This window comes from Labeo rohita, chromosome 22 (assembly GCF_022985175.1).
Source record: "Labeo rohita strain BAU-BD-2019 chromosome 22, IGBB_LRoh.1.0, whole genome shotgun sequence".
In the NCBI taxonomy this organism is placed as follows: domain Eukaryota; kingdom Metazoa; phylum Chordata; class Actinopteri; order Cypriniformes; family Cyprinidae; genus Labeo; species Labeo rohita.
Window position 1 is genome coordinate 41,166,696 of NC_066890.1, and position 25,975 is coordinate 41,192,670.

Consider the following 25,975-nt stretch of genomic DNA (forward strand, 5'->3'; position numbering starts at 1 on the left):
ACAGGATGATTTTTGCAGAGCTGATTTCGGCAAGGTAAAAAAAGGTGTTTTTTACACTACCATTGAGAAATTTCAACCAAAGCATGTTATAAACTTTTTATTAAGACCCTAAAGAATCATATCAACTTGTAGAAAATAGGCATCTGATGACCCCTTTAAGCACATTACATACATCTACATGTTTTTGCAAACAGTAATTTAAGTTCTTTTTAGCATTATCAGGAAAAACTGCCACAAAATGCGCTGGTTACAAATTTTAGTTTGTTGACCCCAGAGGGTTAACAGAAGGATAAATCTATAAGACGGTTATATCTAATCTTAGTCCTCAAAAGCCTAAAAGAACAGCATTTTGAAAATATAAAATCAAACAATGTTATTTTGAAGATACTTTGTAAAATTTAAACCATGAAAAATACTCACTGAAGTGTGTTGAATTTACAGTGTTTATCCTGCAGTAGAGAAGCGAGCTGCTTCACGTTTGAATCTCCTAATTCATGTTCACTAAGATTCAGTTCTCTCAGGAGTAATGGGTTTATACCCACAACTTTAGTCACATACTGACAGGCTTCATCTGCAGCAGGATTTAAAAACCTGCAAAAGCAAAGATGAAGAATAATTTAATTCAATTCTCTACTAAACTTGATGAAAAATAATATCTGATTCTAATGGAAAACAGTGTAAAATGGTTTATCTTCAATTTACATAGATGCAGCAGTTTGTATTACTGAAATCATATTTATTATTTATCATTTCATGTCTCACCTCAGTGTCTTAAGCTGGCAGTTTGGATCATGCAATAAATCATTGAGTTCCTTCACTCCTGATTGTCCAGGATCATTTCCTGTGAGATCCAGCTCTATCAGGTGTGAAGGGTTTGATCTCAGAGCTAAAGCCAGAGCTTTGTAACCTTCTTCATTAATAATGCAGTTTGAAAGTCTAGAACATGTGAATAAATAAAAGTGAAATTCAGAATAATTAATAACTTTTTAACTGCTGTTAACAACTGCTTTTGTAAAAAAAAAAAAAGCTGATAAGCAAAAACCCAAAACACTTTCATATGCTAAACATACAAACTGACCTGAGTTTCTCCAGTCGACATTTATCTGTCAGTCCATCAGAGAGCATCTTCACTCCAGATCCTTGCAGATTATTATTGCTCAGGTCAAGCTCCTTCAGACTGCTGGAATCTGAACCGAGAACTGAAGCAAGAGCTGAACAGCTTTCCTCTGTTAGATCACACCTACTAACCCTGGGGAAAAAATAAATAAATAAAAAAACAAACAAACAAATAAACCTCATTGATATTGATGACCCACAACTGTACCACTATGCATGAACTATATCATTAGCTGCATGAAATGGAGTTGCTTAGAGTAAGGCAGTTAAAATTTTTAAAAATTGTGAGTTGTAACACCTTGATTGGCATATGACCAATCACTGAGGATTATTAAAAGTTCATTTTAAACAATTTTGAATGAATGTTGAAAAAACACATTCTAGTTTCTAGCTGATGCATTTTATAATCTTTGTAAAACTAAAGAACATTTGAATTATGCCACTATTATGCCATTTTTTAAGTTCAAAAAAAGTTTTTGTTTTCTCAAATATTAATTTATTATCATCTCATTTCCCAACAATTCTCAAACAATTAGTTTAAGCAGTTTTAAGATCAGTCTCTCTAAACCCCTCCTTTCTTTGAGCCTACTCTGCTCTGATTGGTTAGATGGCCCAGTATGTTGTGATTGGTCTACCGTGTACAGCGCGTGTTAGAAACAATATGCCCACTGCCATAGTTCCATATTTTGGACACTCAATAGAACATACAAACATCTATTATTTATCATACTTACATGCAAACTGCTCCAAATAAATTTTCCAGTTACAGTGGGTACAGAAAGTATTCAGATCCCCTTAAATGTTTCACTCTTTGTTATATTACAGCCATTTACTAAAATAATTTAAGTTCATTTTTTTTCCTCATTAATGTACACACAGCACCCCATATTGACAGAAAAACACAGAATTGTTGACATTTTTTGCAGATTTATTAAAAAAGAAAAACTGAAATATCACATGGTCCTAAGTATTCAGATCCTTTGCTGTATCACTCATATATTTAACAAAGGTGCTGTCCATTTCTTCTGATCATCCTTGAGATGGTTCTACACCTTCATTTGAGTCCAGCTGTGTTTGATATACTGATTGGACTTGATTAGGAAAGCCACACAGCTGTCTATATAAGACCTTACAGCTGTGTGTACATTAATGAGGAAAAAAAAAAAAAAAGAACTTAAATGATTTTAGCAAATGGCTGCAATATAACAAAGAGTGAAAAATTTAAGGGGGTCTGAATACTTTCTGTACACACTGTACTCCCACACCAAAGCCTCTCCACAAGATAGACAGCATTCCAGAGTCTCCAGCTGTCATGGACATTATGCCAGAGTCTTCATAGTCACCACGTTCCTGGCAGTCATGAACAATGCACTTGAAGCTAATAAGGCAGTGCCTGGGCAACCGAGACTGATGTCCAGTGTGACGGACCCACCGCTGACATGCGTTTCACACCCGGCGATCTCTGAGGTTCTCCCACCTTCGACTGCCTTTCCAGTAGTGATGGTCACCATTTTGTGTGTCTGGTCTATACACACTTCTAAGGCGGCGGCGTCCACTCCAGTCCATGAATCCATTCCAGATCCCTCTCCAGTCCATGAGTTGGCTCCAGAGCCTGTGCCAGTCCTTGAGTCCGCTCCAGAGACTGCTCCAGGTCATGAGTCTGCTCCAGAGCCCTCTCCAGCCCATGAGTCCACTTCAGAGCCCACTCAAGCCCCATAGCTTATTCCCGTGTTGGTGCCAGCCTGTAAGTACCCTCCCTGTCCTGTCATAACCACAGAGGTCACCCTTCAGTTCCCTGCCTGTGCGGTCACTGCCAAGAAGACGGTCCCTGAACTCTCAGCCTATCCTGTCACGGCCATGGAGGCCATTCCTGAATCCCTTGTCTGCCCTGTCACAGCCAAGGAGGCCATTCCTGTACTCTCTTCTTGCCATGTCACGCCCAAAGATGTTGGTCTCTTTCGCCTGTCCTGTCATAGCCACAGAGGCTGTTGTTAACCTCTCTGTGCTCTCTACTGCAGTCCCACCTGATCTGACTTGGTGGTCCCCTGCTCCACCAGCTTCGCTGTAGTGGTCCTCAGCTCCATCAGCTCCACCTTGGTGGACATCAGCTCCACTGTGGGGATCTTTGGTCCCGTCGGCTCTGCTTGTGTGGTCTTCAGCTCAACCCTGGTGGTATTCAGCTCTGCCTGCTTCGCTCTGGTGGTCTTCAGTGCTGCCCTGGCAGTCTTCAGCTCTGCCCTGGCTTCTTGCTTGGCTGGCTCTGCTCTGGCTTCCTGCTCCACTGGCCCTGCCCTGGTCAGCAGCTCCTCTACCCTGTCTCTGCGATCTACCGCAATAACTTTATTTATCATCCTACATTATACTAGGGGTGTGAATCATCACAAGTTTTATGATTCGAGTCGATTTGATTACGATTATAATGCCAATGATTCGATTCATTTTGATATCAGGATGTATCACAATGCCTCACATCCTCAATTTTCAATATTACGTCATATGGCTACATTTTCATATTCATTTTCAATCTAATTTATTTTGTGCATTACATAAGCAGGCTACTTTTTAAAATAATTACAAATTCAAATCAAAACAATTGTTAAGAATATAATCAACTTATTATATCTTCAAATAATATAAGAGAATATAACGTAATAAGGGAGAAAGAGACATTTATGAGTTATTCATGGAAAAAGTACTTTTCAGTATCTGAGAGATCTTAGTATCTAAATCTAGTATCTAAGTTTATAAAAAGTTTACAGACAATCGTTGTTATGGGTTTTTCCTCAGCATAATTGCTGTTTGATTATTACTGATGACATCATAGCAGCAGCTATCAAACACAAAGTGCACATGAAAGTCTGTCAGTACGTGAGTTTTGTGCATTCAATACATATTGTATTCCAGCACAAATTAAAGCAAAACACTGAAATAATGGCGAGTGGAAGCACACACCATCGAGCAACATGCATATCCTGTGCAATGAAGCCCATCGCAATTGCACACACAGAAACAATTGATTCTGAGTATGTTTTTTTTTCCCCACATACACTGTAAAAAATTATTCTGAGTTTTAGTCGGGTGGAGAAGTGAAATCATGTCCTGTCAACCTGCAGTGCCTCACTACACAATAAGACAAGTTGGAACAACTTCAACTTAAAGAGAAATTGAAAACTTTAAATAACATGTTCATTTAACAACAAAACATAGGTTCTATCAACTTTCTGTGTAAAGCGCATGTGCCAGAATCTCTACGTCATGATGACGTACTGTTTTACTGTTGAGAAAGACGCGCTATCCACCATTTTTCTGCACGAAAAGTTGCTGATCATACAAGAAAAGACGAAGCAGCCTGCATTTGAATGAAAACAGATGGACTTTATGGACTGCAAATAATGAATTGAGTAAGTACACCTTGATTTGTGCTTTCTTTAATGTTAATTTCGGCTTGTTTCGCTCACCGGCCGTGTTTTGATTTCAGGCAATCATATCTTGTGAATTAGTACAGCTTGATTACTGTTAGGTTACGCTATTAACTTCGAAAGTTCACTGACATGCTGTGCTGAGAGAACTGATGAACATGAACAGCTGATACTGAGCACGCGTTACAGAATTTGGCAAAATGTAAGTTAATAACTAATAAAACCTACGCCTACTGGAAAATACAAATGCTATTAGTTATATCAAACAGCACTTTTAACACGATGAACATGCAACAACTGTTAAGTGAAAACGTAAGTGGAATTTGCTATTTACATTTGTATGCACGTTGTTAAGTTTTATGAGCTTGTTTCTGTACAAAGCTGAAGACTAGTTCAGTTTATATGTATTACACTTGTAAAACATCTGTTTGCACATCAGAGTCTGATGTGCTTTTGCAAAACGCTAATGTTTAAAAACTTTTCCAAGATGACGACGATGATGAACTGAAGTTATGATTACAAATTATATTTGAATGGGTCTGAGCGTACTATCATCAGCTGGGATGATATCGTTACGTGAGTAAGTAAAAGAACTGGTGAACCATTTTATTTTAACCGGCTCATTGAAACGAACGGCCGAAAGAAACGGGTCACGGGAAATAACCCATCACTATTACAATTGTGGATCAAGTTAATGTTGATAAATAGATAAAACAGTGTAAAGTTTTATATAAGTGACTTTTGAGCGTGTTCATTGGATCTCCTTATCGTTATTTATTTATTTATTTATTTATTTTTATCTTAGAAACACGAATGACCAGTAATATCTAAAACACCACTGTCAGTCCATATTTGTGTTTAATACAAATATCCTGCATTATGTTTTAATTTAGTACTGGTAAGGACTGTCACTGAGACCCTGGCATCTTTGTTAAATTTGTAAATATATTTGTTTTTATAGATCAGCAAAGAATTCACCTGGCTTGTGTCTAGTGTTTTTTGAAGGCCAAGATGATCATCTCTCAAAGCTGATACAGTTTTTCAGGTCAAAGTGTGATGAGGACATTCCAGATATGACTTCAGTATTGAAGAGCCTTGATAAGGATGTGAGTCTATTTATGTTAAAGCAGTCTTTCTCTCCCCAAAATGACAATTCTGTGATCATTTACTCACTTTCATGTTTGTCCAAACCTCTATGATCTTTTTTCTTCTATCGATCATAAAACTAATGATAGTGACATCTTTTCATACAATGACTTCAGAGTAAGTGTCTAAAAAGTAACATATATGATTTGTGCGTCATATTCCAAGACTTTCAAAATCATACTATATTTTTGTATGATGAAAACTAAACTAAAGTCTTTGTTTACAAGAATGTTTGATTGTATTAGCTTCTACATAAATATCAAACCTCATTGATTTTTGCAAGTCTTTTGATCACGTCAAGACATAAGAACTAATGAGGTTTGATGTTGTATTATGTCATAGTAACATCAAATCTGATATGATCAGTTCATTACACAAAGTTATTATCAGAAAACTTAAAATAGGCAACATGACTAATCCACTACTTTTACTGCATTTTTTTTTCTAGTGTTGACTTGTCCTTTTTAGAGCTTAACACTGATAATTTTCATTGTATGGAATTAAGATATTAATAATTTATCATGTGTTTGGAGTGGCATGTTAGTGAGTAAATGAAAGTTATCATCTTTGCTAACCTGTCCTTTTAAGTCCTTTAAAGTCTTACAAAGTGCGTGGTACATCCACTATTAAATCTTATTTTGGTGCTGAACAAGAAGGTAACAAACAACTGTTGTTGCATCACATCACTGGTGATTTATTTACAACAAATGTATATGCATAAAAAGCATCAAAAACAGAGGGAGAGGGAGAAAAGATAAATGAATAAAGAAAAACAAAGGATTGAATAAATAAAGCTGGTACTTTAACCATCCTATATTTTACAGACAACAACCAAAGGATGAGGACAGCAGCATGGCTGGGCCTGCTGTGGTACATGCAAGAGACCCCTTCAAAATTCATTAAGAGATGTGCAAGGTAAGCTGAAACATGTAACGTCCTTAAAACAGCATTTTAAAATGAAAACGATCCTCGTCTACACTGGTGTTTTCACTGCATTTCAGAAACGATCTCCGTCTACGCTACACAACTGAAAATGCATGTCACATGACCATTCATGCAAGTACAATCATAGCTATGTACAGATAGATGCCCTATTATTTAGATGGCAGATCTACGTGCTTGAAGTGGCCGAATGGGGAATCTACCTATACATATCTATGGTGTACAACAATGAGCATGATGTTATTGTTTACACGATCATCAAGGATACACAGAGTAAATGTGGGCAGCCACGCCATCATTTTAAAAAGTCTCTGTTTTGGTCCATTTACACTGACATGCAACCCCAGAGTTTTTAAACTAAAACGGGGTCTGCAGCGTTTTTGAAAGTCTCTATTTTTGAGAGTTGAAAACACCAGAGTAGTGTAAACGGTAACACTTTATTTTGATAGTCCACTTTAGACATTCTACTAACAGTAAGTAACTTTGCAACTGCATGTCAACAAGCCATTAGAGTATTAGTAGACTGGTTACTTACTATATCTTGTAACACTCTTGTAAACTTTGCAAATATATGTCAACTTATTCTACTAACCCTAAACCTAACCTAAAAGTCTGCTCTCAGAGTTAGTAGACGTAGTTGCAAACTAATGAGAATTAGTTGACATGTAGTTACTTATAGTTAGTAGAATGTCTAAAGTGGACTATCAAAATGAAGTGTAACTGTGTAAACTACAGGCGTAACCGTAGCAAAAATTAAGCGTTTTAAAATGAATATGCACTAGTGTTAATGCAGCCTAAGGGGAAATTGAACATTAGATCTCTTAATTTGCAGGGGTCTGGGGACTATGTTTGCTTGCTTTTAAGTAATAGTGCCTTGTTTTTTTTACATTCTATGAAGCCCAGTGACTGAAGAGGATGGGATCAAGGGTGTGGTGATTGGAATCCTAGTGGTTGCAGAAAACATGATGAAACCTCTCCCAGCCTTCTATGACGTTGCGCTGGTGATTGAGGAAGAAGTGGTAATGTGTCACCTGAGTGATTATACCTAATGCTTTTCTGAACCTGATGGGCCTGGTGTACGCATTAAACCTTGACTATCCAAAGGAATTAAAAGTCACTTTTGAAGTGATACAGCACCTGTTCATTGGAGTCAGATAAGACTCTAGTACCGCAAGAGTTCATTCTTTGAAAAGCAAGCTGCTGTGATAAGACAGAAAACAAAATAAATCTTTTTTTACTTTATGCTACTGTTTAATCATTGTACTGGTTGAAACTTTAATAACATTGTTGTTTGAGATCTCATTTTTTTAAAGTCGAACATTGGAATTCTTTTTTTTTTTTTTTTTTTTTGACTTCTGACTTCTTTTTTGCTTCCTCTTTCATTGTCATGTTCCTACAATTGGGAATTTAACAGTTTTTTAACAGTTTAATATGACGTATTTTTAACACAGCTTATTGTGAATTCTTCATGTACACTTGTTCCTGCAATGAAAATATCTGATAATGACAAGGAGAGTTATTTGTACTATTTTGGCACTAAGATGGGTGTGTGCATAGAGAAGTTTGCATGTTTTTGTGTGAGCTGTGTATATGTGAAGTTTTTTCTTTCGTAGTGTTTTTTCTATATTTGCAAGACAATTATTATGTTTGTGTTTTTGGATGCAATGTGTCTGTTTAAAAATAAATGCTGTGAGTTTCAATTTTGCAGTTGTGTTGATTTCCTAAAAAATCTGGTTCTAGATATCCAAAACTACTTCAAACTAGTCCAGTATGTCGACTAGACATGGTTCATAGTTGTGAAAACATGAAAAATTGAGTTCAACCAATTTTTTTTCAGTTGACTTAACTAAAAAATGTAAATGCTCATTAATTGATACAGTACGTTGGCTCAATTTACTGCAAGTTATTTCAACAACTAAGTTGAGTGAACTTAACACCTAATGTTTGCTAAACTTAACACCTAGTGTTCGCTAAACTTAACAAAGCCAATGCAACAAAATGACTTGATTAAGTCAAGTTGTGTCAACAAATCATTTTTTACAGTGTACGGCATCATATGTGGGAAAAAAAAAACACGCTCAGAGTCAATTCTGAAATGTTTAGAATTGATTCTAGAACCATTGAAAATAGAATCAGAGAATCGGAAAAGCATCAGAGAATCGATTTCCAATACCCCTACTGTCAGAGCAGGAGGAGCCAGGCGAGACCCAAGTCGCAGCCTTGATGGCGGCCCATGGCGGAACAGACAGAGGGAGGAGCCATGGTGGAGGAAGGGCTGATGACTTCAGGGGGGCCGACCGATAGCAGTTGAGCAAGTGAAGGTGGAGACGGAGAGCCGATGAGCCAGGGTGACGCTGAGGATCTGAAGGGCCAGGGTGGAGCCCAAGGTTTACACAACCAAGGCGGAGAGACGGAGATCCGCGGCAGAGCCGGAATGACAGAGGACTGAGGTGAATCTGGAGGGAGGGAGGAACCCAACGGAGCCGGTGGGATGGAGCGATGAGGCGCAGCAGGAGGAGTGGAGTCCTGAGGCGATAGTGGGTCGATGATTGACCAAGGTGAAGCCAGAGGGACGAGGGAGCCCAGTGGAGCTGGTGGGCCGATGGGCGACGGTGAAGACGAGGGAGCCGGGAGCGGGGGCGGAGTCCTGGACTCGGAGGCTGGAGGTGGAGACAAGGGATCCTCCAGCCATGACACCGATGGATACTGGCAGATCCTCGGCGAGCCCACTGCACAGATGGTGGGCTGAGGGTGAGCAGAGGGGCTGCCAGGAGACAGCGGTGGCAGAGCTGAAACAGCAGGGATGAATGGAGGAGGCAGGAGAGGGAAGGTGGGTGGGAAATCCAGGTAGCAGGTACACAGTTCAGGGCCTACAGAGGGTTCAGAGTAGATGGACAGTTCACATGATGTTGGGAGAAGAGGGGGCATGTCCACATATATATCGTCTTTGTAAATAAAGTCCCAAGAGTCCAGCGATTGCTCACCCTTAGCAGAGGTTGTGTTCAATTCACGGTCAACGGCGATCCACAGGACACCAGCACCCACTCTACAAACACAACGAGGCTCTCTCGAGGACCCTCTCCAGACATCAGCGCTCATGTGGCGGTGTTAAGTCCAGCTAGGAAAAGCGAGCAGAGGCAGGTGTCCTTGTGTAAGGTTGGCAAGGAATGCAAAGTCTTTAGTGTGGTCCTCGAGAGAGCGATCCCTGCTCCCGACGAGGACGGCCGGGTCATCCATAACAAAACAAAAAGAAACAAATCACTGATATAAGCGAAAAAATGAAATGTGGGGTAAACACGTCGCTGACTTTTTTAAGGTCCGGTCTTCTGTCACGTAACGTTAGCGATGTTATGTTCTGTGCCGAAGCTTCGGAGCGTGTGTCGAGAGATCTTGGAAGCTTTTGGTAAAGCGCGTATCGAGGCTCGTATCACTTTAGAGCAATGACGTCATTGATGACCTCCAAAGCTTAGACTCTGCCTAATGGTTCAGTAAGTGGTTTGTCTCACCACCACTAATACTGATTAACTAATAATGACACAACAAGGACAGAACAGGAACAACCATATATAGGCACATGAGGGAGAAACCAACACAAACAGTCCAGGGGTGTGACACCTACATTAAACACTGCATGAACAGCAACATTCAAAATGGCATAAAAGGGCACTTTAAGTAATTTTTGCTTATTTTGCTTAGTGCCCATATTTATGAAGGGTTAGGGTTATGTTGGGAAATGTATTATTTATCTTTTCAATGTATTACATTCTTACATTCATTCATTCTTATTATTATATTTTGTAAAGAATTCAACACAAATCACACTTTAAGACTGGTTGACCTATTTTTTTATTTATTTATGTTTTCTGTTAACTTACATAACTTACCTCAGTATCTCCAATGTACACTTTATATTCTTTAGTCCAGTGCAGAGCAGGTCCATTCCTGAATCTTGCAGATTATTATTGTTTATGTTCAGCTCTTTCAGATTGGTCTCTGATCCAAGAACTGTGGCCAGAGCTGCACAGCTTTTTTTTGTTAAGTTACAATCATTTAGCCTACAAAAGAAAATAAATCACAACAAAGAATAAGAATACATACAGTGGGTATGGAAAGTATTCAGACCCCCTTAAATTTTTCATTCTTTGTTATATTGCAGCCATTTGCTAAAATCATTTAAGTTCATATTTGTTCCTCATTAATGTACACACAGCACCCCATATTGACAGAAAAACACAGAATTGTTGACATTTTTGCAGATTTATTAAAAAAGAAAAACTGAAATATCACATGGTCCTAAGTATTCAGACCCTTTGCTGTGACACTCATATATTTAACTCAGGTGCTGTCCATTTCTTCTGATCATCCTTGAGATGGTTCTACACCTTCATTTGAGTCCAGCTGTGTTTGATTATACTGATTGGACTTGATTAGGAAAGCCACACACCTGTCTATATAAGACCTTACAGCTCACAGTGCATGTCAGAGCAAATGAGAATCATGAGGTCAAAGGAACTGCCTGAAGAGCTCAGAGACAGAATTGTGGCAAGGCACAGATCTGGACAAGTTTACAAAAAAATTTCTGCTGCACTTAAGGTTCCTAAGAGCACAGTGGCCTCCATAATCCTTAAATGGAAGATGTTTGGGACGACCAGAACCCTTCCTAGAGCTGGCCGTCTGGCCAAACTGAGCTATCGGGGGAGAAGAGCCTTGGTGAGAGAGGTAAAGAAGAACCCAAAGATCATTGTAGCTGAGCTCCAGAGATGCAGTCGGGAGATGGGAGAAAGTTGTAGAAAGTCAACCATCACTGCAGCCCTCCACCAGTTGGGGCTTTATGGCAGAGTGGCTCGACGGAAGCCTCTCCTCAGTGCAAGACACATGAAAGCCCGCATGGAGCTAAAAAACACCCGAAGGACTCCAAGATGGTGAGAAATAAGATTCTCTCATCTGATGAGACCAAGATAGAACTTTTTGGCCTTAATTCTAAGCGGTATGTGTGGAGAAAACCAGGCACGCTCATCACCTGTCCAATACAGTCCCAACAGTGAAGCATGGTGGTGGCAGCATCATGCTGTGGGGGTGTTTTTCAGCTGCAGGGACAGGATGACTGGTTGCAATCGAGGGAAAGATGAATGCGGCCAAGTACAGGGATATCCTGGACGAAAACCTTCTCCAGAGTGCTCAGGACCTCAGACTTTTTTAGACAGACAGGTTTACCTTCCAACAAGAAAATGACCCTAAGCACACAGCTAAAATATCGAAGGAGTGGCTTCACAACAACTCCGTGACTGTTCTTGAATGGCCCAGCCAGACTTAAACCCAATTGAGCATCTCTGGAGAGACCTAAAAATGGCTGTCCACCAACGTTTACCATCCAACCTGACAGAACTGGAGAGGATCTGCAAGGAGGAATGGCAGAGGATCCCCAAATCCAGGTGTGAAAAACTTGTTGCATCTTTCCCAAAAAGACTCATGGCTGTATTAGATCAAAAGGGTGCTTCTACTAAATACTGAGCAAAGGGTCTGAATACTTAGGACCATGTGATATTTCAGTTTTTCTTTTTTAATAAATCTGCAAAAATGTCAACAATTCTGTGTTTTTCTGTCAATATGGGGTGCTGTGTGTACATTAATGAGAAAAAAAAATGAACTTAAATGATTTTAGCAAATGGCTGCAATATAACAAAGTGTGAAAAATTTAAGGGGGTCTGAATACTTTCCGTACCCACTGTATAATACATTTACTAAATAAAAATATTAATCTTCTATTAATTATTATTTTTGTATGAACAGTACCTATATACGAGGTTGAACTACATTGACATTGTTCTTCAAACATGATTATATTGATTCAGTGATAAATTTGCAAGATAAAAGGTAGATAAAATTTGCTAGACAAGCATTTTTAAATAATATTTTCTGATGTGTTGTATAATAGTGTATGTTGTACTTCATCCATTGCATGTTTAACAGCATCATGAATCTAATAAAATATTAGCATTACACTTTAATTCCGCTGGACCACATTCTTTAAAATAAAAAATAAATATTACACCACATTTTGTATGTCTCCCTTATTGAACACACTCATTTCAGGTCTTGTCTACTAATGAGCTGATAAGTAAAATAAGGTGTGCTAGATGAGGAAGACAAAATATGCAGTGCTGGGGTTGCTCCAGTACTGGTTTGAAAACTCCTGCTGTAGATGTAAACATATTTTTCTGAGGACAGGAAAAACATAACATTTTTAAATGACTTGCAGTGCTCTTTTGGAGGTTTTGATGACTGCTGATAATCTAATGAGACATTCGTCTGATGTCTTGAATTTTTGAAGCTCAAACTCTTCTTGCTCCTTCTCCGATGTCAACAACACAAAGGCCAAAGCAGACCACTGGGCAGGTGAAAGGTCAGCAGATGAGAGTCTTCCTTTGCTAAGGTGGACTTGAATCTCTTTTACCAGAGTTTGGTCATTCAGTTCATACAGGCAGTAGAACAGATTGATGGATCTCTCTGGAGACAGATTATCTTCTAATTTCTGCTTGATGTATTGAACTATTTCTTTTTTGCTCTGATCATTGTCATCTTGTTGTTTCAACAGGCCCCGTAAGAGTAGTCTATTGGACTGGAGTGACAGACCAAGAAGGAATCGAAGGAAAAGGTCCAGGTGTCCATTGCCACTCTCAAGTGCCTTGTCCACTGCAGTCTTGAGCAAATCAATTATAGTTTCATTTTTGGTTTTCTGTTTTGTAGACCCTTGATCAAACACAGATTTATTGTTGAGGTCTAAAAACAGATGTGCATAAAGGGCTGCAATAAACTCTTGAATGCTCAAGTGAACAAAGCAGTACATGGTACCAACGATTATCCCTGTTTCCTCCTTAAAGATCTGGGTACACATGCCTGAATACACTGATGCTTTTGAGACTTCAATACCACAAGCTTCCAGATCTGTGTCATAGAAGATCACATTGTTTCTTTCTAGGTGATGGAATGCCAGTTTCCCCAGTGAAAGGATGGTGTCTTTATCCCAGGAAACATCTGGTGTGTATTTTCCATCATATTTTCGTCTGCTCTGCAGGACCTGAAAGAGGAGAAAGTGTGTGTACATTTGTGTCAGAGTCTTGGGAATGTCTTCAGTATTTGATTCCTGCAGTGTATTAGATGCGTCATCAGCCTGATTGTTTTTCATGCAATTATTTCTTTTCTCCTCTAAAATGTTCTGAAGAACAGTGGCTGAAATCCAGCAGAAGACTGGAATGTGGCACATGATAAAGAGACTCTTTGATTGTTTAACATGATCAATGATTTCTTTGGCCTGGTTCTCATCTTTGAATCTTTTTCTAAAGTACTTCTCCTTTTGTGCATCATTGAATCCTCGTATCTCTGTCAGTCTGTCGATACAGACAGGAGGAATCTTACTGGCAGCTGCTGGTCTGGTGGTGATCCAGATGAGAGCAGAAGGAAGCAGATTTCCCTTGATGAGGTTTGTTAGGAGAACATCTAGAGGGGCTGGTGATGATACGTCAGACCACATCTCATTCCCATAAAAGTTAAGAGGAAGACGAAATTCATCTAATCCATCAAGGATGAACAGGACTTTGAACTGATTTCTCCTTGTGATGTTCAGTCCTTTTGTCTCTGAGAAAAACTGAGTTATAAGGTCCATCAAACTTAGTTTTTCTTTCTCCTTTAAGTTCATCTCTCTGAATGGAAGAGGAAATATGAAGCTGATATCCTGATTTTCTTTTCCTTCAGCCCAGTCTAGAACAAACTTTTGCACAGAGACTGATTTCCCAATGCCAGCAACTCCTTTTGTCAGTACAGTTCTGATCTCCTTGTCTTGATCAGGTGTTTTAAACAAATTTTTGCATTCAACCTGTATTTCTTGTGATTCATGACGTCTGGAAGCAACTTCAATCTGTCTGACTTCATGTTCAATATTGACCTGTTCACTACAACCCTGAGTGATATATAGATCTGTGTAGATGTTATCCAGGAATGTTGAGTTACCTTGCTTTGCAATACCTTCAAACACACACTGATACTTCTTCTTTAGGCTACCCACACAGCAAAAGGACTCCGCGGCGGATCTGCCGCGGAGGTATCGCGGCTTCCGAAACGTACCCGCGAAACGGCCCCGTATCGGCGTCCACTTGCGCGCAGTGACGGATCCGCAACGAAGGCGGGTCGCGGATCCGCCGTGGCTCCGCGCTGCATCCGCTCCGCATCCGCGATTAAAACCTTACCTCCGCGGCGGGTCCGTTTTGGGCCCGCAAATTCATACATACATCCGCCGCAGACTCGCAACGGACTCATAAAAATCCTGGCTCATCTGGCCCGGATCCGTTTTGGACCGGTTTATCTAATTTTCAAAATCCCTTTTGTTCTTGCTTTAGGATAAAATAGGATATAACTAAAACCATCAATAGCCCTAGGCTACTACAGCAATACAGGCCTAAGCTTGTATTTTTAACCTAACTATTGAAAATAGGCCTAAAAAAATGTTCAAGTCAAGACATCAATTTATTGTACAAAAGCAATCACTAATCACTACTCAATGGAAACATAACATTGATATTTAAATTTATGGACAGTTATAGGTTATAGCCTATTCTGTTTTTAAGTAGCCTACTGAATGATGTACACACAACTGATGAAATGTTGTTAACACTTTATTGAGCAACCTTATAGGTGTCACATGTATGCAAACATAAAATATTTGATCTATTAGCTACAACTTCAATGAAATGCTGTATGCACAGCTAAAATATCAGAAAATGAATAACTGGTGAACAAAAAGAAGTTCAATAAAAAGGTTTTTTATTGCTTATTTCTCCTATTACTCCATTTGTGTGGATGGAGGCAGGACACGTCTCCTCGTTGCCCGATCCGTCGCCAGGTTGAACCACCTGATTGCGTGCTTGGTGACCTCCGCCTCCGTGGCTGACTGTGTCAGCGTGTTTTTCCTCACAGCACCTGTAATCAAACAGACAGATGTGTTTATGTTATGATATGTACACTCAAAAAAGTGAGTCTAAATTTGCATTATTTAATTCAATTGCTTAACAATTTTCCATCCGTTTAGATTACTTAGTTTTAACATAAAACATTTCAATAAACTTAATGTGATTCGTATACATCAGTCAACCATGAATGAAACAGGTAAGATTTATGTAATAATTCCCAGCAAAGAGTTAATGAGATTATGTGATGATTGATCATAAATGATGAACAGCTGATGTTATCATCAAGCAGAATCACCGAAGGAAAGAGAAACACGAGAACTACAACTTCAGCCACAGCCGAAGAAATCAACTGAAATAAAGACATTAAATCATTTAAGATCTGATTAAACAACTCTTAAAACAGCTTTATCAGCTTCACATCAGACTTCTAGAGAAGCTCTTATTGTGAATTAACAGAGGTTTAGATGTTTTATTGTTTTGTTTGAAATCACCATCAAAGAGACCAGTGTTTCCTGTTGTTGGGCTCTTGACCCTTGACATTTTGGTGTTTTTATGTAGAACACATTAAGCTTAACCAGCAAAGCCAAGTGAAGAAGAGTTGTGAAAAAAATTATCCACCGACTTCATTTCAAGTCCAATATCTTTATATATTGATATTGTATTGCTTTAGATTTGTTAATAACTTCAGATCTTGTAGTACTGTAAAAAATGATAATTTGAATAATTTACAAATCATTTTGTGCACAAAAAAGTTTTCATCTGCAGCATTGCAAACACCATAGACATTAAGTTTCAGTGTATGAATCAGTACCTTACCATCAACAATGGTGACAGTCAAAAAAAATGCTTCATGCTCAGTGCATGCTGGGATACATGGGCGAGTCATGAACTATGCTGGTACCCAGCATGCATTGCAATATGAAGCTGTTTGACTCACCATTGTTGAGATTCATATACTGATTTTTGAGGTCTGTGGTCTTTGTATTGCTGCAGATGAAAACTTGCGCACAAAGTGATTAGTAAATTAATTTAGACCGAATCATTTTTTGGAGTGTATAACATCCAAAGCCAAGTATGCTTACACAATACAATATATGAGATAGGCATTAAGGAGAAACATGAAACTTACAAAGTAAGACATGACTTACATGACTTGTTTCATGACATGACTTACAAAGTTATAAACAGGGTTGTGGTGGGTAAACTACGAATTTGTGATCAGGGTAAGGTGTACTGCACCTTTCACTATTGGATATTTAAAAAAGACATCCAAAATGTTCAAATAATATCAGTGGTATTAAATGGTTCCTTGATCAGTGCACATATTGTATGTGGATAAATCAGTGTGGTTTTGTAATGTTTTAAGTTTGTTAGGGTAATGCATACATTCTATTTGGAGGTAAACTCTTTACATTACATTACATAAACTCTTAACAGGTGGATAAACTATATTTCTGACATTTGAGCGGTGGGTAAACTCCATTTACTTGCGTTTAGTCTCCACTACAGCCCTGGTTAACATTACATCAAGGTATTAGCAGATGCTTTTATCCAAAGCGGCTTAATCAAGCTACATGTTGCATCAGAGACCTCAGTTTTAGGTTAACCATTCCGAAAGCAACACTAAATTAAAATACATCTCACATGGTAATTTACAACCCACACAAAACTGCATTCCATCAGTGTGTATTATTATTATTATAATTTATTTATTTATTTAGACAAATGTACACGAGCGAAGCTATCGCAACCACCAGGCAGCCAATACGTTTGAGTGCATTTACTTTAATAACATGATGGCCTGTTACCCACACCTAGGGTGCGTTTCTCTTGACATGACAATCCACTGTGATTCCAATCCCCAAACTTTGACCATAGTTGCACTCTTACAAACAAGTGCAGGTACGCCACTGTTTCACCTAAGATTGTGCCGGAAGTTGGTATCTCCACTTTCTAGAAGCGCACCCATGGTCAACGCCATTTTCAGTGCCAGCAACAAACTGAAGGAATCAAAACGAGGCAGTCTCACAGCAGTGGGGATCCCACAGCAATTTTGAAGATTTACTGCATGTCAGAAAGGTAGGCTTTTTTATTATTATCATTATTGCACTGCCTGATAGTGAACAGGAATTTTTTAGTAGCCTATTTTCCCTACTAATTAAGTGACCTTGTCAGATTTTCACTGATGCACTGTGTTAAACATAACATCAGGCATATAGGCCTACCTGATTGAAAAAAAAAAAAACAAGACATTAAACGACAAAAAAGTCGGTATAGTATGTGGTATATGGTATAGTAGCCAGTCTAAAAAAGGCTACACAGTCATATTGGTATGATGGTTGCTACAATTTTTAAGGCTGCCCCAACATTTACAAACTATTGACTTTGAACGTATTTAATATTACTTTGAATTATATACTTACTGAAAAGCAAGGTCTTCGTTGCCATCCTACTGAAGGGCTTTTTGTTATTAACACCCTTCCAGTTGATCTGATGAGACACCTCATCTGTGAAGAGCCTGCCCAAGATGTTCCAGGTCACTCTCTTCACATCCTGGCCTCCAATGGTGGCTAAAGAAGAAATCTAAAAGGCAAAGACATCTTTTTTAAATAAAAAGCAAGGTAAACATTAAGCTTAAGTTGCATCTAAAGCTGCATTCAAAATGTTTTTGTTCCTGTTGAAAGCGTTCAGAAATGTACAAAAAGATAGAAAACTTATGTTTCTTCTTTTTGTGTAAAGAATTTTTTTTTTTTTCTAAACATGTACTTGGCTCACACCCTCATGACCTGTCAAACCAGGGAGATTGTTGCTCACTGACAGAATCTTACCACTGGGAAAAGGCATTTCAGGACAGGCCTGTTCAGGGCTGCTTCAATAGAATATTTGCAATAATCATGGACAATCAATAAACCTAATGGCACCATTCATATTAAGTAAGAAAACTCACCACTTTCTGTCGAGCTGGGCCATTCGACGGTTCCTTTAAAAACATTTCAAATGCCTCCACTGCCTCCAAATTTTCCAGGGGAAAATGGATATTGTTGGGCATCTCAACATCTGGCCCCGGGGTGCTGTTCAGCCTGCTGCTGAGGTAGTTCACCTTTGCCACAAGCTGGTCTTGCTGCTGTTTAATGGTTTCCAGCAGGCTAAGGATGTGGACCTCAGCCGCTGTTGACAAACATGAAATATAGCTAAAATGTAGTGCAAAAAATATATCACGTTACAGCGTTTATCCTCATTATTCAAAATTACTGACGCTAGTCAGTTCTGTCTTAAATGATTAGAAACAGTTGAGAATGAAAATCCGTGTGCAACAGTATATTGGACCCGTGTGGTTAAAGCGGCAACACATAATATTCCTTCTGCCGTCTCTGTGCCTCATATGAATAAAATGTACAAATCACTCACTGCTCTTGAATGAATGACGTTTGTAGTTTTAATCAGAAACAAAGCATGTTTAACTATTACAGTAAAGACACCGTTTTATTTTACATTCATCTAACTACATTCAATCTCTGTAGTATTGTTAGACTACTTTAGACTTGCATAAAAGTATTCAGTATTTTTTAAAGCACTGTTTTTTTTTTTTATTTGTATCTTTTTTTCTTTTATATAGATCTTTTATTTGATCTATATTCTTCTGACTTTTTTATTTTTCCGCGCTTACACTTTTGGCGCCGTTAATAGCCGGTAGCTAATTAGCTTTTTGACGTTCAAACAGGCGCCAATACAAATTATTTGTCTGAACCGACTCAAACGGTGATTAAAATGCCGAAGTTTAATTTTCATTATAAAGAGGATGGCAGATAGATACTATGAGACCAAAATTGCCAAAATGCAAATTTAACAATGCACAGCTAGCTAGAAGCTAGCGCTACCATTATCCACGAGTGAACATGCTAAAGTTGTCCTACTATCAAACAACGTCATTACAGTCATTAATATACATGATGATATCGATACATCAATAAACTTACTCAAGAGGATTCAGCGCAACCGTGTCCCAGTCTCCAGTGATATGATTTCGTCTCGGCTCTTGGCGTACTCAACCGTACAGTAAAGGCGCGTCCGCGTCCGCGCATCCGACATGGGTGCGGTCAGGATCCGCTGATTGACAGTAGAATTTACAGCGCCGCGCGGAGGCGGAGCTGGTCTTCTGGGGGGAGTCAAAACGAAGGTGACAGTCACGCGGGTTTGGCGACTTGAAGGCGGATCCGCGTAGGAATCTCCTGCTGTGTGGGTACATTTTAGCTGATGAATGAACACCAGCTCATCTAAACAAAGGAAGAAAAACAAACAAAAAAATGTTTCAATCCATTTTCTTTTTCTCTAATACATTCACACCATGGTTATAGTTAGCCTAACTACTTCTGGTTTTCTTTTTCAGTGCTGTTTTATCTGTTTTTATCAGAGAATTTTGTGCAGAATTGGAATGCTTCTCACTAGATCTGGCAGCAACCTTGTTCATTTTGCGGCAAATTCAAACTCTTCTCACTGGATCTTGCAGCACTGTGCAGTAACAGTCGCACAAGATCAGTATTGGTTCCAGAGTAAACCTGTTCTGAGCTTCGACCAGTTTGTATGTGCTGTGCTCAGTTATTGGTCAGAGTTGATAAACAGTCCACACTGTACAGCTGAAATGAGTAGCGCAGTTTTCTTATGCTTTTGTTAAGTTTGCCATTTGATGTTTCTCATATGCAACAGAAATGGTAGCGCTTATGAGTTGAACAACACTGTGGACTGCTCACAAAATTTAATTGCACCAGTAAGAAAGACTGGTGCCCTGATAAGTGACAATCTGACAGATGGTCGTGAGTCTCTTACCTTCTAGAGTATTAGCAGCTTCATCTTGCTTCATCTCTCTCAGGAAGTAAAGTGTGAGATCAAGAGCCGATTCTTTAATACTGCATCTATTGTCATTAAAGTCTTTCACAAAGTATTGTATGTTGTCCTTTTGTAATACTTTCCTAAACATTTCCAGCTTATTCTTCAGGAATTTTATTATTTTGTTTTCAAGATCCTACAAACAAAGCAAATCTAAATTTACTAAAACTTAAATTTACTAAATTTAATTGTACATTAATTTTCTCAAAAATATTCAGAAGTTAAATTTCTGTGTTCAATAACATATTTATAAACATTAAACATTTTACCTGGAAGATCCCTAAGAGATTGTCTTTGAAATTCTTGTGGTTACCATGAGTCTGGAAGTCTGACTCATATTGAATCCTGTTAGCACATAAATTAAAATGAAATACTGCATTTTCAGGCAAAGTATTACAGAAACCTCTTGTAAACATTTTTACCAAAGAGAGAGAGAGAGAGAGAGAGAGAGAGAGAGATTAAATACCCTGATAAACATTTCAGAGTTTAAATATTTGACCTAAAAAAAAAAGTTTCATAATAAGTATTCACTGATGAACATTCTAACACAGTCTATGTGTAACTAAAAATCAGAAACGTATAAAATACCTATTTCTCTCACTGAAGTTTGGCATGTCTTCTTTTGAACAGCCACTCTTCACAGACACAGAGCTGGACATGGTGCCTGATCTCACACTAATAACACAAAAATCAGGTAGCGGTTTATATATATATATATATATATATATATTTTGGTTAGTAGTTTATTTTAACCTTTAAATGCATGACCGTTTCGCCAATCATTATTACATATTCGGGTCTTTAGCAACCTGGACCTATATATCCAGCACGGATGGATCTCCAACTTCAGCAATAGAGGAAATGACTAAATTTGCATGTTTTTAAATTTGTAGAATTTTGTAAATTATGATTTTCCTTTATAGATTGTAAATGTTTATCATCTGCTGGCTACTTCTTGAAAGTTTTACTCATTTGTAGTATCTACTGCCTCAAGCACTGCAATAATTGCATTGAAAAAATGATTAATTCATAGTCCCAAAACATCTACATCCATGGTAGAAGCACTATAGTTATTTATTAAGTTTGACTGTCTATAAAGCCCTGTTTGCCATGTATAGTTTAAAAGTATCTAAATAAATAAATAAATACATACATACATACATACATACATAAATAAATGAATGAATGAATGAATGAATAAAACTTCAGTAGTGTTTCAAATGAATCTCTGAAAACAGACTCAGCCTTACCTCTGTTTCTGTGATAATCTCATCTCAGACAGAGAGTCCTTTTCACGCTCCTCTGATATACTGCAGCTAAAAAGCTCAACACCGCTTTGTGAAAACAATCAGTTGTTCAGTATGACCTGGAGATCATAATATTTTGCTGAGATCAATAACAGTTATTAAAGAAAAATAATTAATAATGTGTGTGTGTGTGTGTGTGTGTGTGTACTTGTTATTGCTACATTGTGGGGAACGCTCCCTGTAGGTTTCCAGAATGTTCCCCTAACCTACAGGGAACATTCTATTTACGTTAAGAAAACTTTCCTGACTAACCAACAGAGAATGTTCTGGGAACCAAAAATTGTTAGCTGGGATTATTGCATACCTGCCAGCAAGACATTTCATGGAATAAAAAAGGTAATGTCAAGCCCTCAGTTGTCATGTCATAAAATATTTATAGTAAACTGAATTTATATTTAACGGGATCACAATTTAATAAAGTTGTAAGTTATGGTATCTGCAGCTATCACTCATTTTGCTAAAATAGGGCTACCATTCTTTTTCTGTGCAACTACATAACCAGACAGTAAAATGTGGTTTGTTTTAACATCACTCACTTTAATAATAGTTTTACTGTTTCATTTTTGACTGAAATTGTAATAATTTAAATATACACATTTCTATAAAATACAAATGCTAGAGCCGCCACTGCTTATAAACCAACACAAAATCTCAGTTATACTGAGTTGCTTTCTGCTAATGCTACAGGCAAGAATTTGTGCATACTGATGATGACAGAGAGTTTGAGAAATAAAATTCTAAAGCATTTATTATGAATATTCTGCCTTACAGTAAGGAGCTGCAATTCTAAAACTCCAGTAGTGTTTAAAATGATTATCTGAAAACAGACTGTCTTTTGAGTTTTGCTTCTGAACATAACAGCATGTGTTTTTGAGAGGCTGGATGCTATTTCTCCCCTGTCCCTTCTTAGGTGAATATATTGATGAATGGTGAGTTGGTTTCCAGCAAAACGTTCTGTATTGGATTTTTATATTAAATGAATTACACTCATATTTACTCATGAACCAAGGGATCATAGTCCTTCTGCATACATCATGTGATCATGACCTCTCATTACCTGCTCTCAATTTAGTGTAGGCTAATTTCAAATGCTCCCACAATAGCTGACTATTAAATAAATAAATAAATAAATAGGCTGTTGTGTTAAGTATATCCTTCGACACAAACCAACATACATTAAAGCATTATTCACCAAGTGCTTATTGGGTTCACTTACCCGCTTAAATTCAAAGGTCTGATTTCCTGTTAGAAAGAATGCTTTTGATTTCGAGTCACAATAAAACAACAGCCTAAAATAATAGAAGGGGATTTTTTAAAGGGCTTCGTAATACATTTTTAAAATAACTAATTAAAAGTGTATTTAAAAAACACATACTTGGAGTAGTACAACGGTCTTGTGCACCAAAAACGATGAATGGTTTCACCCCTTTGCGACTCGTCACATGGCACATCCCAAATGGCACCCTAAACCCTCGCAGTCTGCTGCCTTGTTCAAATACTAGTGATGTTATGTCCTGTGCTGAAGCTTCGGATCGTGTGTCGAGAAATCCTGGAAGCTTTTGGTGAAGCGCGTATCGAGCCCGCTGTTACTTTCGTTTTCATTCTACATGACTTTTTCTGGCTGGTAGCAAACGGCTGAACAGGTTCATGCTGCCACCTGCTGGACTGGATTATTATGGATAATTACCACAGTACACTTTCTCTTTCTCTAATTTCATGCGTTCATGTAAACTCAATTATAGGAGGCCTATGATGATGAACTTAATTTATCCAATCACTTTTGAACGTCTTTGTTTTATGAAAAATAAATATGCATAACAAGAACAGTATATAAACTGTATCTGGCCAAAAAAATTGTGTGTAAAATTATTCCAACATGGGTCCACATGAAAAGGATCAGAAGCTAAATGGATGGAACAACAGAGCAAAGTTTGTGTAAAAAAAAAAAAAAAAAAAAAAAAAAAAAAACAGATAATACGGACAAAAAATTTTTTTTAAATAAATAAATAATAATACACTTTTAAGTTCATATACTCCAAAAGCAGAATCTAAAGTTCTTTGTCCAACTGTACTTTGCCCAGCTGATGGTCATAAACACACTTCACACGGTATGATGAATCAGTAGACTAATGCAACATTATATTTTAAATCAATACATTATGACTCTTGATTACCTCAAGATAAGGTAGACAAGATAATATGTGTTTATGATTATTAATGAGTAAAGTTCCTGCACATTCCCATGGAAAATAGTTGTCAATGTTTCAGTGACACACAAATACATGACAGGCAATTTAGTCTAAAGTTCAAACTTGTACAGACGCGCATAAATCAACCAAGTACAACTGACCTGATATTGTGTCTGTTCACAGTAAAACCTAAAACAATAAACATATGGAAATTTTGCTTTATATTTAGCTTATAAGATTCTCATGCATTAGGTACAAAATATACAAATGTAAGTTGGGAGTAAAAGGGAGTCCAAGACAAATAAGGATGACAGATAAAAAGCACAAAACCTTTAGAAAACTAGTTTAAAACAAATGTTCATTCAGGAAATGTAAGCGATATTGACTCACTAGGATGCAGGTTGAATCTGACTCAAATCTATTGTCTGTAGCATCTGGACCAATCAGACATACAGTTATTTGTTACATTTAACAAATAATATTTAAAACCAACAACCCAGCTATATGCTGGAGTTTTGAAGACAACCCCCCAAAGCAACTAACACCCCAAAAGAGCTTAGCTGCCAGCGTGACCATCTGATATCACAGGTTTTATTGCCTCAAGGAATGCAAACGGAGCACACTACATTTCTCTATAGGAAAGACACAATGCCTATAGAAATAGACTCTTTCCTATTCATGCACAGACAAACCTTTCTTTGACCTTCCTATCACACATAGCCCAGGTCATTGTGTACAGTATTACTGCATTGTATTTTAATTTTGTCTGTTGTATTTGTATTTGTCTTTCTACTGTTTTATGCATGCATTATGATAGATGACTAGTCATATAACCCACCTATGTCATGCTTGGTTTCTTTGAATTTGTATTTTGATGATCTAAAAGATGGTGTAAATTAGATGTTGATACCTATGCAACGTATTAGTGTTTTAAGAAACCTTAGTAGTTTTTGCATCAACACCCAGTGGAATTACATATGCAAAATACCATGCTCACAGACAAAGAGTCGTAAACTTTCCCTCCAAAGGTGAAAGTTACCATTGGTTCGTGGACCTCCTGGAGGTGCAGCCTCCAGAGTGCTTAAAGGCAAATGGTTGACCGCCTCTCTTTTTTTCTTTCTCTTCTTCTCTCTCTTCACTCTCTTCACTTGTCTGCAACATCTTCCGATTGCTGCCCGTGTGGAGGAACCCACGGGGAACCTGAGCCGGCACAGGGTGTGCCCGGTGGCCCCGACAGGCCCATCATACAGAGCTGTGGCTCTCGACCACAAAGAGCCAGACATTTCCACTCAACACTGGAATTCATCTTCATGACTCGCCTCAGCCAGTCAGTGGTTCTTTCAGAACCTAAGAAGATGAGCTAGAACTCTTCAGGACTTCCCTAAGCACGCGCCAGGCCTCGCGGCCTTGTCTTTCCATCCCCCAAAGATCACAGGACTTCAGCTGGGTCCCTCTCAGCTCTTGGTTCTTCTTCACTTTTCACATGGGAAGACACTCCCAGTCACCAACGAGTCAGGACATCTTTGGATTTCATCACTCTTCAGACCCGGAAGAACGTGATTGCAATTCCAAAAACACCACTGCTCCAAACCATCAAGATTTTCAGAGACTGCATTTGGACACTTGTTCAACGACCAAGGCAATGCAAGTATCGTACATTTAACTAAACAAACAGAGGTTTAGTATAAGCTGTAGACAGCACTGATGGTTTCACTCAGGTGGTGACTCTGACTCTTTTCATAGCTTCATTTCCTTGTCTCTCTCTAACTGCTTCTCACTGACCCTTCCCCCATGTATGAGTGATTTCATGTTTGTTTGTTTAGATTAGTTATGTGTTAGTCCTTCGTTAATAAACTATTGTGCACAAATTACATGAGTTTTGATTCTGATTCTGCCTTGCAAATTAATGTCCCTTTACGATTCGTGCTACGTGCTCTAATGCAACAGTACTTTAAGAAAGTTATTTTCTGTGGCCAAGAACATATCATTTCTTAGTGCTGATGATAAAT

The 25,975-nt window shown here is 38.2% G+C and overlaps 1 protein-coding gene across 1 annotated transcript in view; it reads right to left on the minus strand.

Annotated features, from left to right (window-relative positions):
- LOC127153655 (uncharacterized) overlaps positions 1 to 23,366 on the minus strand; it is a 547,126-nt gene extending 523,760 nt beyond the window's left edge. The window contains exons 1-11 of the mRNA XM_051094869.1: positions 23,153 to 23,366; positions 21,721 to 21,836; positions 21,059 to 21,145; positions 20,740 to 20,815; positions 20,411 to 20,606; positions 19,828 to 19,860; positions 12,881 to 14,678; positions 10,508 to 10,678; positions 1,079 to 1,249; positions 763 to 936; positions 421 to 591 (exon numbers count right to left, since the gene is read on the minus strand). Of these exons, the coding sequence (XP_050950826.1) occupies positions 421 to 591; positions 763 to 936; positions 1,079 to 1,249; positions 10,508 to 10,678; positions 12,881 to 14,678; positions 19,828 to 19,860; positions 20,411 to 20,606; positions 20,740 to 20,815; positions 21,059 to 21,145; positions 21,721 to 21,743 (2,900 nt within the window). The 5' untranslated portion in view covers positions 21,744 to 21,836; positions 23,153 to 23,366. The remainder of the gene's footprint in view (positions 1 to 420; positions 592 to 762; positions 937 to 1,078; positions 1,250 to 10,507; positions 10,679 to 12,880; positions 14,679 to 19,827; positions 19,861 to 20,410; positions 20,607 to 20,739; positions 20,816 to 21,058; positions 21,146 to 21,720; positions 21,837 to 23,152) is intronic.
- Between the last annotated feature and the right edge of the window lie 2,609 nt (positions 23,367 to 25,975).